At 44.8% G+C, this 12929-nt stretch overlaps 1 protein-coding gene across 1 annotated transcript in view; it reads right to left on the bottom strand.

Moving 5' to 3' along the window:
* LOC119456723 (A disintegrin and metalloproteinase with thrombospondin motifs 7-like) overlaps positions 1 to 7314 on the bottom strand; it is a 45872-nt gene extending 38558 nt beyond the window's left edge. Inside the window, exon 1 of the mRNA XM_037718545.2 lies at positions 7181 to 7314. Coding sequence (XP_037574473.1) covers positions 7181 to 7259 — 79 coding nt within the window. The 5' untranslated portion in view covers positions 7260 to 7314. The remainder of the gene's footprint in view (positions 1 to 7180) is intronic.
* Between the last annotated feature and the right edge of the window lie 5615 nt (positions 7315 to 12929).

The raw sequence follows: 12929 nt of genomic DNA, 5'->3' as shown, positions 1-12929 counted from the left end.
CGCACCACTTCAGTCGATTGATTCCAATCGCCTATATCGTTCGTGAGGGAAAAAAACTGTAGCAGACTCGTGCGGCCTTGTAAAATCACAACCCAATTCGCAGTGAAAGTGTTTCTGTTGTACAGTTACAATAGGAATTTACATTACCTGTAAGTAAATGACGTACTTTAAAACGTTTCCTGTACAGGGTCGTCCAGTGTAAGAGGAAACGCCTCACTAGTATTCAGGTTGGTATAACTTCAACAGGCCTTCTACTTCACGGGGGAAATGTGCCGAATACGACGCCTAATGTTGATACCGATAAAGGAAATAATCGTTTTCTTTATTTTGTGCTGAACATCAACAGCTATAGGCTCTTGAATACTAATGAGGCGTTCACCCTAAAAGTGGCCGGCCCTGTACATGACTGCAACCTGCTGGAAACCTTGACCGCTTATAAAACTTTCGATCCCTTAAGGAAATTTTCCCAGATCAGTAAATCATCCATACACATTTCACTTCGCCAGTAAACTGGCCATAGGGTACGCGTCTCCCCGCTTTTATTTGTTTTGTTTTGCGGTGAATTTGATGTTAGTAGCGTTGACATTTCTACCAGGGCAGCGGGATAAATTCTCTTTGTTCGTAAAACACCGCTGCAACACTCCGGATTACTTCCATATGCAATTTACTGCTAATGCCAGAAATAGCCCACATAGCTTGAACCTCGCCTACACATATCCGTAACCGGCCTGTAATACATATATATACAAGGTGTCCCAACTATCACGCACCAAGATTTAAAAATATACAAATACCACGTAGCTGGACAGAACCAAGGTAATGTTTGTTGTTTGTCGTCGCTTGGAGATGCTCAGGTTATTTTTTGCATTCCGCCTAATTACATAATTAGTAATAATTGAATAATCAACATATGAAATATTATAATTAGAGGAAAAGTGTCAATGAGAAAATTGTAGATGTAGAGCTACATGAAAAACTCCCGAAAGAGCTTTCTGTTGCTCAATGCGGGCAATAGAAGCCCGCGAATACACGCAAAGTGGCCAGTCGTGCGGCAATTTTGCGTGTATTCGCGGGCGTCTTTCACGCTCGGAAAAACACTTTTATATTGTACGTATTGAGCAAGAGAGTGCTGTATCGGGAGTTTTTCATGTTATTCAACCATTTTCTCATTGACACTTTTCAATGAAATATATTTGAGAAGTTGGTTCATTAATTAAGAATAATTATGTAATTAGGCGGAATGCAAAAAATAATCTGAATATCTCCAAGCGACGGAAAAAATTACTTTGGTTCTGTCCAGCTACGTGGCATTTGCATATATTTAAAACTTGGGGCATTATACTTGGGACACCCTGTATAAACACGGTGCCTTGTTAGTTCACCAACGACACCAGGGAAACCTGTTACGAACCTCGAATGACAAAAAAAAAAAAGAAACGAAAAAGAAACGAGGGCTTCGTCATTACTTGCAACGGATAAGGGGCGTAGCCAGAAATTTTTTTCGGGGGGCGGGGGGGGTTCACCGGTACCTCTCTTTTCTGCATATATTGCCAAGCATACATGTGACTGAAACGGCTGCATGACATTTTCGAACGATTGATGCATAATTCTTTTTTGTTTTGATAGCTGCAGCTGACCTTGATAGCTGCAGCTGACGCGTTTAACTTAGCATAGAGATTTCCACTAACATTCACCCCGCGAAATTTCATCTCGGTGGCATTTATCGTTTTGCTACACACCGCTAAATAAAAGTCGCGTGGCACATTGGAACACTTGTTTAAGACGAATTTTTCGCAAGCGCTGTATTTAATCCGCGGGCATTCAAATTCGCGAACAGATTTGCCATAGTGATCAGCCCCATTTTTCTTCGTTTATTCTTGATGGTGTTTGTAGTTATGCAAGGGCAGCGTGCTCAATTTTGTGCCGTTGGTAAAATACACTCCAAGCGCTCCGAAGCACTCGCATACGTATGTTATTGCAAGGACCGCAATTATTCCACCCACTTTGAACTTTGTATACAAGTACATATTTTCAAGTCTTATTTAAATCCTTTATTTCTCTTATTATCTTTATCTTGTCTGATTATCTTCATTCATCTGATTTATTTTTATTTACCCTCCCTTTATTTAAACAAGGTATGTTGTTAGTGCACCGAGGAAACATGAAAAACCAACTGTTAACCCTTTATGACTCATGAATGTAAGTGGAAAAACGCTATTGTTCCAATATGATGTACCAACAATCCCAAGCTGCTCTTGTGAAAAAAACGAGAGTTGAGTAATTTTTTTGCAACACTTCAAATTAAGCCAGGAACGCTAAAGTTTCGGAAGACGTTATACTTGGCATTTCCCATATATATTCATTGAATTCGAAACTGGTACCTTGTACAGTTATTTAGGGACACGGCAAAATATCGCGCATAATGGCAGTATGACACCTTTAAACAATAGATAGTTTCGCGAAGGCAGTGTTTGATCCACGCGCATTTAACTGCGCACAGAGATCAGCCACAGATGTCCCCTAATCATCACTAAATTTGATCTTACAGGCATTTGTAGTTATGCCAGAGCTGCGTACAACGTTTCGCGCCGCTCGTAAAACTGAATTATATACGCTTAGGCACTCCTAAATACACAAGTTATTGTACATGCTGTAATTACTCAAAAAAAAAAAACTGTGAATTCGCTTATGCACAACCCCAACCTGCCCCTTATCTTTGCCAAACATGAAATTTCTATAACGTATAGTTCTTTCGGTACACAGAAACATAGCGTAAATTGATCACGTAAAGCTTTCGAGTACTTGCTAAAGGAATATTTTACAAAGGCTGTTTTCAATCCACATGCATTTAAGGTCGCACACCTTATTTCCAACTACAGGCCTATCTCATTAACGTGTACCTGTTGCAAACTCTTAGAGCACATAATTCACAAACATATTCTTCAGTATTTCACTACTAATAACATATTGTCGCAGAATCAACATGGTTTCCGCTCTGGTTTTTCTACAACTACTCAACTCATTGAATTCACTCATGATATCGCTTCGGCTCTAAATAATCGAGGTCAGGTAGATGCCATATTCATAGATTATAGCAAAGTGTTTGATATGGTGCGCCACAGAAAACTTCTCTTTAGGCTCAGTAAAATTATTAATTATGACAAAATACTCGGCTGGATAGCTGATTGGCTACATTTAAGGTCTCAATATGTTACTTTTAATCACGCACAGTCATCGTCGGCCACAGTCACTTCCGGGGTACCACAGAGCTCGGTCCTTGGGCCCCTGTTGTTCATTATTTACATTAATGATGTCACACAGATCACTAGGGACACACCAGTGAAACTTCAATTGTACGCTGATGACTGCGTACTCTATACCAGAGTAACTAACAGACGAGATCAAGAGGTTCTTAACAATGCATTTTCGTCCTTTTGTGGATGGAGAAAAGCGTGGCAAATAAGTATTATTACCAAAAAACTGTACACGTGACTTTCACTAATAAAAACCAGCCGTTAAGTTTCAGTTATAGTTACAATGGGCACTACCTAAATTCTGTGAATACCATAAAACATCTTGGGGTTACCTTCACTCAAAACCTAAAATGGCACCTTCATATTGAAACAATTTGCGCTAAGGCACTTAGGAAACTGTGATATTTAAAGCGAATCCTCAAGGGCTCTACTGAGGACTGCAAATTAACAGATTACAAATCCTCCTCAGACCATTACTTGACATTAGTAAGCTTGAAGCCATACAAAAGAAAGCAATACCACTCATTTATCGCCGATATGACCGCAACTTTTCTCCCTCGTCTCACGCCTGCGCATTATCGATAGAACCTTTGGCTCATCGACGCACACTTGAACGTATCACTTTGCTACATAAGATTGTACACGACCAAAGTTGCATTCAAGCACTGATTTCCTTCAGTCATTCCAGTGGGCGTGCCACGCGCAGTTCCCACCCGCTTAATATTGTTGCTTTCCAGTCTTTTGTAAATTGTTTTAAGTATTCTTTTTTTCCCCAAGTGTTGTTGAAATTTGGAACAACCTAGCTGGTTCCTTGAGGAAAAAACCTAATGAAGAGTTTTTGAAAGAATTGTCTAACCACATTTTGTAATTACGTTTCAAATTCAGTGTATGTTGTTTTGACCTAATGTCTGGTGTATCCACTCCTGCTATGTCTCGTGTATCGAGACAGCAGTATCTGTAAATAAAATAAATAAATTTCCCATAGCATCCTGCCTTTGTTCCCTTAATGTGATTTAGGTGGAATTTGTATAGTTACGCCATGGAAGCTTGCTCAATTTTGCGCCGCTCGTAAAACACACTAATACCGCTCCCGAGACGCCCTCGAAGACACAATTTATTTCAGAGGCCGTAATAAACCCACACACTTCACAATTTTACTACGCATTACATTCCTTACTTTCTCTAAATATAAACAAGGTGGCTTATTTAATTCACCTATACAACATTGTAGAAACCAACTAGAAACTCCTTATAATGCATGAAGATATGGAAACAAAACGAGGGTTCTGTAATTATTAGCAACGCTTATAGTTAAGCCGGTAACGTGATAGTTTCGCCACATATTAAAATTATCATTTCCTTTATAGTTTCACTGAATTTCAAAATACGTGTCTAGCACAGTTGTTTAAGGACTTTGGAAAACATTGCGGATACCGGTGGTACGACACTATGGAAGGCATGAATAAGGAACCTTCTAAAAAGGCGGTACTTAACCTAATACTTGGTTTAAACACATAATGTTCGTCACTCATATCATGCTTCCTTGTTCAACAAAACATAGACACTGTGGCTCACATGTTTCACAAGGGGGCCGAGGAAAAACAACTGCGTACTTCGTATCAGGCATAAAAATTAGATAAGGACATGTATTTAGTATTTATTCCGAAAACACATAATTAAGGTACACACGTCGCATATAGAAAGCCCCTTATTTCGTATAAATATGAACGCTCGGCCATTTATAGCACTCCCAGGAATTAGGGGCAACATTTTAGGTGTTTCTTATAACACCTCTGAACGGGCCGGAAACGAGGGTTTAGCAATTTTTATTTACGCTCTAAATAAAACAAGCACTTCAAATTTTGCCTGCTTATTGCCCCTTACAGTCCCTACACTCCCTTATTAAAATTTGCGTTTGTGAATAATGTTTTTTAGAATACCGTGAAAACCACGATAGAACGTTTGTGAACACTTCTATTCGCATTTACACCTTCATTGTAAACAACTATTGTTCCAGTTGTCCCACGTTAGACTGCCTTAAGCATTATGAGTGTATGCTGGTATCGATCAACCAACTGTGAATTCTGCATGATGAGTTAATCAGATTGACTTATACAATATACGCACAAGAAAAAGAAAATAAGTCAATGCGATGTTTCTGAAATTATACTTGCATCTCAGAGCTGTAAAACAACTCCTAATCGTGAATGCAAAGAAGAAAAAATGAGACTGCGATACCGCCACCTCAGAGCGTTTGTTGAAGCAGAACATTTGCCTCCGGAAATGAGAATATTTATCTTAACCAGAATATGTCGAATTATTGTAGGATAGCATATGAATCATTCGTATAATATCATTTCCCGCAGTTCAATATGTTGAATGGTGGACAAAACCAATTAGGTAGCTATTCTTTTTCTGACCTATATTGTTTAATTATTATATGAATTGTACTATGTGCAAACCTCTATCAGGGTGTAATTTTTATGTTAGATTTAGTTTAGGTTATTCATTAATTTATAGAACAAATACAGACTGTGTATGCATAAAGTAAAGTATGCATGCGTTTTATGTTTATTTTCTAGACTAATCTGCAGTGCTGATTTCATACTGTCATCGTGCTGTGTACTCATGTAGAAAGCTTACAGGTACTGTTTTTTTTTAATTCCACTTATTTGCATGAGCGCGCTGGCAAAACTATAACCGTACAAAAAGTGGAATACAATGATGACGATGATAATGGCTATGATGATTCTCTGTGATTTCAATAAAACCTCAGTAAACTCCCACATGTGAAAAGAAAGAAGAAATGTCCTAACGTCACCACGCTAACGCTGAGAAACTTTAGAAAGCAAAAGTCTGGATTGCTAAAAGGGCGGCAAATATGGGACTAATTTGCATAACCAGAAGTTATGCAAACCATTAGTAGGTGTTGAAATCGCTCTGGATTGCTTCTCAAGGCATTTTTTGATATAAACATAAATACTGTAATCCTCACGGGTCAATACAAGGTTCATAGCCTCTGATTTATCTGAAGATTTTATTTAAACATGAGGATTGCCTCATAAAACTTGTTTACAGAACTACAGTTGTTGATGGAAGACAAAGAATAAGTTAATTTCAGATTTCTGTGTTTCGGTATTGTTTTCAATATGAGATACACAACTGGTGCAACTTTTTCAAGTGAAGCTTGCATACGCTAACCTGCGCCGGCGATGTAACGCTAAAACTCCCGCCCCAGCGGCGGCTCGCCGGCGCCGGAGCATGAGTCATTTGGCACGTGAGTCAATAGGCGAACGCTCACGCCACGTGCGCAGCCAATCAGAGCCGTTTCGCTTCCCCCGGGGGGAAAAAGGGCAGGAAAGGGTTTCGCGCGCGCTGCGCTCGCTTCGTTTCCGTTCAGTTCAGTCTCGGAAAACCGATGGTACGGCCACGCATTGTGCGTGTATACCCTGAACAGCAGGCAGCTCTCGCCTAGTGTCGACGGGAGATGGCCCACGAAAGGGCGCGTCGTTGACGTGCCGATTCTACGGTGCGAGCCGCTGAAGCTCCGGCCCTCCGCCACCGCCGAGCAGATCACCTGACCTTCCCTTGGGCACGGTCAAGTTACTCACAAGAAACATAACCGTCAAACACAAGGTGCACCCAGGACAAGCGTCGCTTACCCCCATTTTCCGGCAGGGGAAGGGCTGGCGAATTTATTGTTCTTGTGTCTTTCTGCTGTCTAAACTTTATTACAAGTTTGCACGGTAGTTTTGAAAAACGTATATTTTTCAGCGGAGATTTTTCAAGGAGTCGAATCATTTATGAAGTAATCGGGAACATACATACAAAATGTATCCTTCTTTGGTCGTTCAATTTTTTTTTATGCAAGGGTGCAAGAACATTGCGAGGAGCCTCACAAGAAGGCAGTAATTAGTGTTGCTTACCTTGTAACATGCGCCACGGAGGTAGAAGCATCAAACTGGCGGCTATGGCGAGAAATTTGTTTTCGGGCTTCCTCCTCATGCTTAGATGCTACAGTGGCGCGGAACTGCAGTGGCGCGGAACAGAAGCTCACTCATATCCCAGTTTTTTTTTGTTTTTTTCTAGTCAGGAAACGTTCTAGAGCACTCTGCATAGGGCGAGGGCTTCAATATGTCGAGGCATCTCTGTCCTTAAGTCGCATTTCGTATTCATCTCCAGTGCATGTCCTTTTTGACTCGATATTGTCACCAAATTGTCAACCCTCTTCAAAACGCAGTTGCTTGTCAGCTTCCCAGGGTGGGAAACTTTGTAGTTTATTACTGAACCCTGCTGTAGTACGGCATGAAAACTTACTTAAACAGTCTATCTAAACCTTCACTGAAAAAAAGGAAATACTTGTTGCAAGGCGTTCATCATCGATGATCTGATTCCCTTCGTTCAATAATGTTAACTTCTAGACTGACCTGGCCATTAAAGCCAAGTTTCTCTCAAAATAAATCGTACAGTGAGATGCGAACGAAGATGCTTGAAGTTACCGTAACCAAAAGATGCAAACCACAGCAAAGCGCAGTTTCTGTAAACTGGGCTGCTAATTCACGAAATGCATGGTATTACACGTAGAGAGTCAACCCAACTTTATAGGCGAAAATACTTAAAATCTGATGCCGGCCTTTCGTCGCCCATAGGTCGTATGTAGTTTACGTTTCGCTTCCGCCGGGGACTCGATATTAAATATTGAATGCCTGCCACCCCCTGGACATTCTAGAATTAAACACTGCAGGCCCTTACTCCTGGAGCTTTATTCGAGCAGGAAAAAAGACTTTCCACACAGTGCCGGCAGAAACCTCGAGGTGTTTCCTTCCGTCTCAGGCGCACACGGACATTTTAATGGCAAAGCGCATGATACTGAATGGCTTCCTCGATTTTGATAATTTTATCAACTTTGGGCTACTACTTTCTTGAGCCACTGGTTACGTGCCAGTGTTCGTGTCTGTTCTTGGCCAGCCCTCCAGAATGACTATGTTCCAATGCGACAGGCGCGATAGAGAATCCTGAAGTGTAGCTAGATATGGGCTGTACACGTCTCTGTGCCCACGCGTCTGACCACCATTCTTCCCTCGACAAGCATATTTCATCGCCTTTGTCTTCCTGACATCGCTGCGTAGACGTGTTACGCTGTACGTCCGCCTGATATATCAGCATAGCTTGGAAACGGTGCACAGGGCTAAACCTCGAACATAGTAGATTTCCCATTGCATTGGATGGAAATATTCTAAGCGGTGCGTTTAGTTCCTTAGCATTTCATTATACGTTTCGCGGCCGATCGACTCAAGATGTTCGGTGGATCTGCCCAGCGTTTCTTTTTTTGCCTAGCTGTTCTGGTTCACTTGTCGCATATCGTGCGGCTTGAGACGATGTGATCAGTGTTGTTCTGCATTCTCCTTCACAAGAAACATCGCATACTTTATCCGACTGCGTCCACTCTTGTAAGAAGAAGCCATACGCTGCCCTGTGTGCTGAGAAAGAGCCCAGCGCCGTTGGTAGCCGCCGGCAACGCATCATTTCACTGCGATCCGCGAGCGAAGAAGCACGCTGTTCATTGCATCGTGAATTATAGAAGACGCCGATATTCTTGAGTAGCTGTAGCATCGCTAAATGGGCTACGACGTAGTACTCAAACGGGGGATACTCCGCCAGTCTAGCAAGAGTTAAGTGGGTGCGTTCCCGCTTCAAGTATAACAATAAAGACCGAATGAACAAAGCATATTGTAATACCTTCATTTATTGAAAATAACTCCGACGCACTACGTCTTAATTTAGTTCATTGTCTACTATTTGTTTCCATACATAAACAATTGTAAATTAAGGTTTTTTAATAATTGCGGTCACGTCCCTTTTTACACCTGAAAACACGCACCTATGAGGGTACACTACCACGTTTATCGGCATAACAAACAAACAAACAAACAAACAAACAAACAAACAAACAAACAAACAAACAAACAAACAAACAAACAAACAAACAAACAAACAAACAAACAAACAAGAAACAAAGAAACAAACAAACAAGCAAACAAGCAAACAAACAAACAAACAAGCAAACAAACAAACAAACAAACAAGCAAGCAAGCAAGCAAACAAAAAAAAAACAAAACAAAAGAAAAACAAAACAAAATAATGCACGCATAGATCACACGGTTACGATCACATCTACAAAACATTACAGCTATATACGCCTGCCATGAAAGAAGTTGAAAATTCGTATTATCTCCAGCGTAATCTTACTGACATAGCATCAATTCTCACGACCAAAGGCGGAGTTGACCCTGTTGTCTACGCGTCGCATTTTTAGCGACTAGCATTCACGTAAACTGCCGTAATACACTAGGAAGGCGAATCATATTAATGCGCCAGGATAGGGTATATTTGAAACGGGCAAAGTGGACTCACGTGGTGCTTGTAAACACTGTCGCATCGCATCGAGGGAAAGAGGAAAAGTGAGATGGCTGCCGATGTGTGCTCCCCTTCACTCACTGGGGAAACACACTCGACGGAAGCAGGTTCCGGTTTGTTTTGGACGAAGTCGTGAGGAAACAAGGTAGAAGCAGCGAGCGAATTGATCTTAGTGCGCCATACGCAGCAGACGCCAGGGTAGAACTCCCACGCCCCCTCGTGCCTCCTCTCCCCCCGGTGCCTTGCGCGCGACGGCAGATGGCAGAAACAACGCCGACAGCAGAAATCCGCTTTGAGTGTCCACATAATTGCCATCGCAATAAAATTTGGAGGTCGCTTGGCTTTGCCTTTAAGAGTGGAACGCGATAGCATTCAAAGATCCCTGGCTGCTTATCAGACTTCCTGGCACCTCCGCCTTTTAGGGGCGAAGCACCTTAGGGCCGAGCCTTGTCCCCCCCGCGTCGTCGTCGTCCGTAGCTCTGGTTTGCATGGAGTTCGCTAGGGACGCTGCGGTGCACAAGGGCTACATAGGCACTCGTTCCCGACGCGCGCTCTCTTTCTCTCTTCAGCCATGGATGATAACGGTCGCTTCTGATAACGGCGCGCCCGCTATGGATGAAAAGGCGAGAGTGGCGGCGCAACTGCAAGCGGAGTAGAGGGCTCGCAAAGCTGCTGCAGCACGGCGACGCAGACAACAAGCGGACCCGGAGTCTAGGGCGCGGGAAGCTGCAGCAAAACGGCAACGCCGGCAAGTGGACCCGGAGCTGAGGGCTCGCGAAGCTGCAGCAGTACGGCAACGCCGGCAAGCGGACCCGGAGCTGAGGGCTCGCGAAGCTCGCGCTTCAACCGAGCATCGGCGCCACCAACATCAGGTAGAGCATGCTTCCGGAGTTTTGCCGCCGCTTCCCGCGCTCTCGCCGCCTCTGGGTCCGCTTGCCGGCGTCGCCGTGCTGTGAACTGACCACAAGGCAGTCTTGATGAAGGAAAAACGAAGCCTGCACCTGAACACCATATACGACCAATGAAACAACATTGTATATACTGTACACATGTGTTGTCACTCATTCGCATGTTCGAGTGGGCAACGTACGGGGGATTCACGGTTGCCCGAATGATCCCCCGGTGCTTCGCCCACTCATCATCATTCACTTCGTGGATATGCTGTGTTTTTTTATTACGATAGCAATTATATGGACACTTCAACCGGATTTCTGCCGTCGGCGTCACCGTCGCCGTCGCCATGAGGTTCCGTATAAAGTCCAAGGGCGATAAAATCGTCGCCGCACGCCGTATGCGCGAGCGAAAGCGCACGGGGGACGCGCGCTATCACGGAGAGCGAACGCACGGCGGAAAGCAAACGCGACCGTCGCGCGAAAGGCCGTGGGGGTATGGGAGGGAGGGAGGCGGGGCGATGCTGTGCTTCGGCACCAAAGGCGTATTTTGCAAACGGGCGCAAGGGGAACTTGCCACTCAATCTCCCACGCGAAAGCAAGAAAGCGGGAAGACAGCGCGGGAGGGAGGGGGGTGGGCGCAGCTTCCACTCTGCCAACAACTTCTCCTCTGCACAACTCCTCTGCACTCCTCTGCACAACTCCTCTGCAACAACCACGCTCGTACTTTGCCTGACTGTGGCGGTCGCCCGCACCGTCTCTTATCTCCACGCGGCTCTGACCTTTGTATGCGGTGTGCATTCGCCGCTCAGTTTCCGTTGAAGCGATAGACCGCACAAACCTTCGCCCGCTGTGGCGGCTGCGCTTGCTGCCAGCGTTTTGACAGTCGTTGTCTGCGGCCCACGGTGTTAGAAGTAGCTGCGGCCATTCAGTGTGATCTATTCATGTCTGCTTGTGCGCGCTGACACCACGCTAGTTAATTCGGCTAGTAAGCGAATGTGTCCACGTTTATGCAGCCGATAAAACTACTATCCCTACTCCGAATACCTCTCTACTAATTTGCTATCGCAATTGATGCTTCGCCTTTTGGGCGAAACTGCAACATTCTTTTGTCCAACTTCGCCTCCGCGTGCGGCTGCCGTAACAAAAAAAAAAATGTCGCAGTTTCACCCGAAAGGCGAAGCATCAATTGCGACAGCAAATTAGTAGGGAGCTATACGAAGTAAGGATAGTAGTTTTATCAGCTGTATAAACTTAGGCATGCAGCAGCACCAGCAGCGCGCAGTACTGTTGTCGACGCCGTTGGTGTTTTGCTCGCGTTCGCAGCGAACGCGCGCGGCGTTGGTGACTGTTGCCGGTTCCTCTGGAGGCGGCTCGGAGGTTTTCACGAGATCAGAACGGGACACTCGTCGAGCAGCGTCGGAAGTCTTTACCACCTTCTCGCCTCGCAACGTTTTATTGCGATAGCAATTATATAGACACTCCAAAGCGGATTTCTGCCATCGGCGTCGTCATCGCCGTCACCGTCGCCGTCGCCGTGAGGTTCCGTGTGACGTGAACGGCGATGAAATCGTCGCCGCGCCCCGGAAGCTGTATGTGCGAGTGAAAAGTCGCAAGGGACGCGCGCTTTCACGGGGAGCGAACGCACGTCGGCGAGCAAACGCGCGTTCTGCGCTGGACGGGAGGGAGGGAGGGGAGGCGACCTTTAGCTGCGGCACCAAATGCGTATTTATATAAAAAGTTGTCGCAGTTTCACCTAAAAGGCGAAGCATCAATTGCGATAGCCAATTTGTAGAGAGCTATACAGAGTAATGATATTAGCTTTATCAGCTGTATAAACTTGGACATGCAGCAGCACCGGCAACACGCAGAACTGCTGTCGACGCCGTCGGCGTTTTGTCCGCGTTCGCTCAAAATGCGTGCGGCGTTGGTGACTGTTGCCGGAGCCTCTTATATAAATAGGCACTTGGTGCCGCAGTTGAAACGTCGCCTCCCTTCCCTCCCCCTCCCCCCTCCCCCACGGCCTCTCGCGCGTCGGAAGAAGGCGCGTGTACTTTACATATATGGTGATTGTAAAGGAGGAAAGAGACGCTTAATTCTGCAGCCCTTAAGGGAGCACGGTACAGAACGCGCGTTTGTTCTCCGCCGTGCGTTCACTCCCCGTGAAAGCGCGCGCCCATCGCGCCCTTTCACTCGCACATACAGCGTCCGGCGCGCGGCGAAGATTTCATTGCCGTTGACGTCATACGGAACCTCACGGTGACGGCGACGGCAGAAATCCTCTTTGAGTGTGAATATAATTGCTACCGCAATAATAAAATGAAAATGTGGTAAGCCTATAGCACATTACAATGGTGGCCTAGCCAAG

Source organism: Dermacentor silvarum, chromosome 6, assembly GCF_013339745.2.
Source record: "Dermacentor silvarum isolate Dsil-2018 chromosome 6, BIME_Dsil_1.4, whole genome shotgun sequence".
Taxonomy (NCBI): domain Eukaryota; kingdom Metazoa; phylum Arthropoda; class Arachnida; order Ixodida; family Ixodidae; genus Dermacentor; species Dermacentor silvarum.
This window is presented reverse-complemented; position numbering and strand designations above follow the sequence as displayed.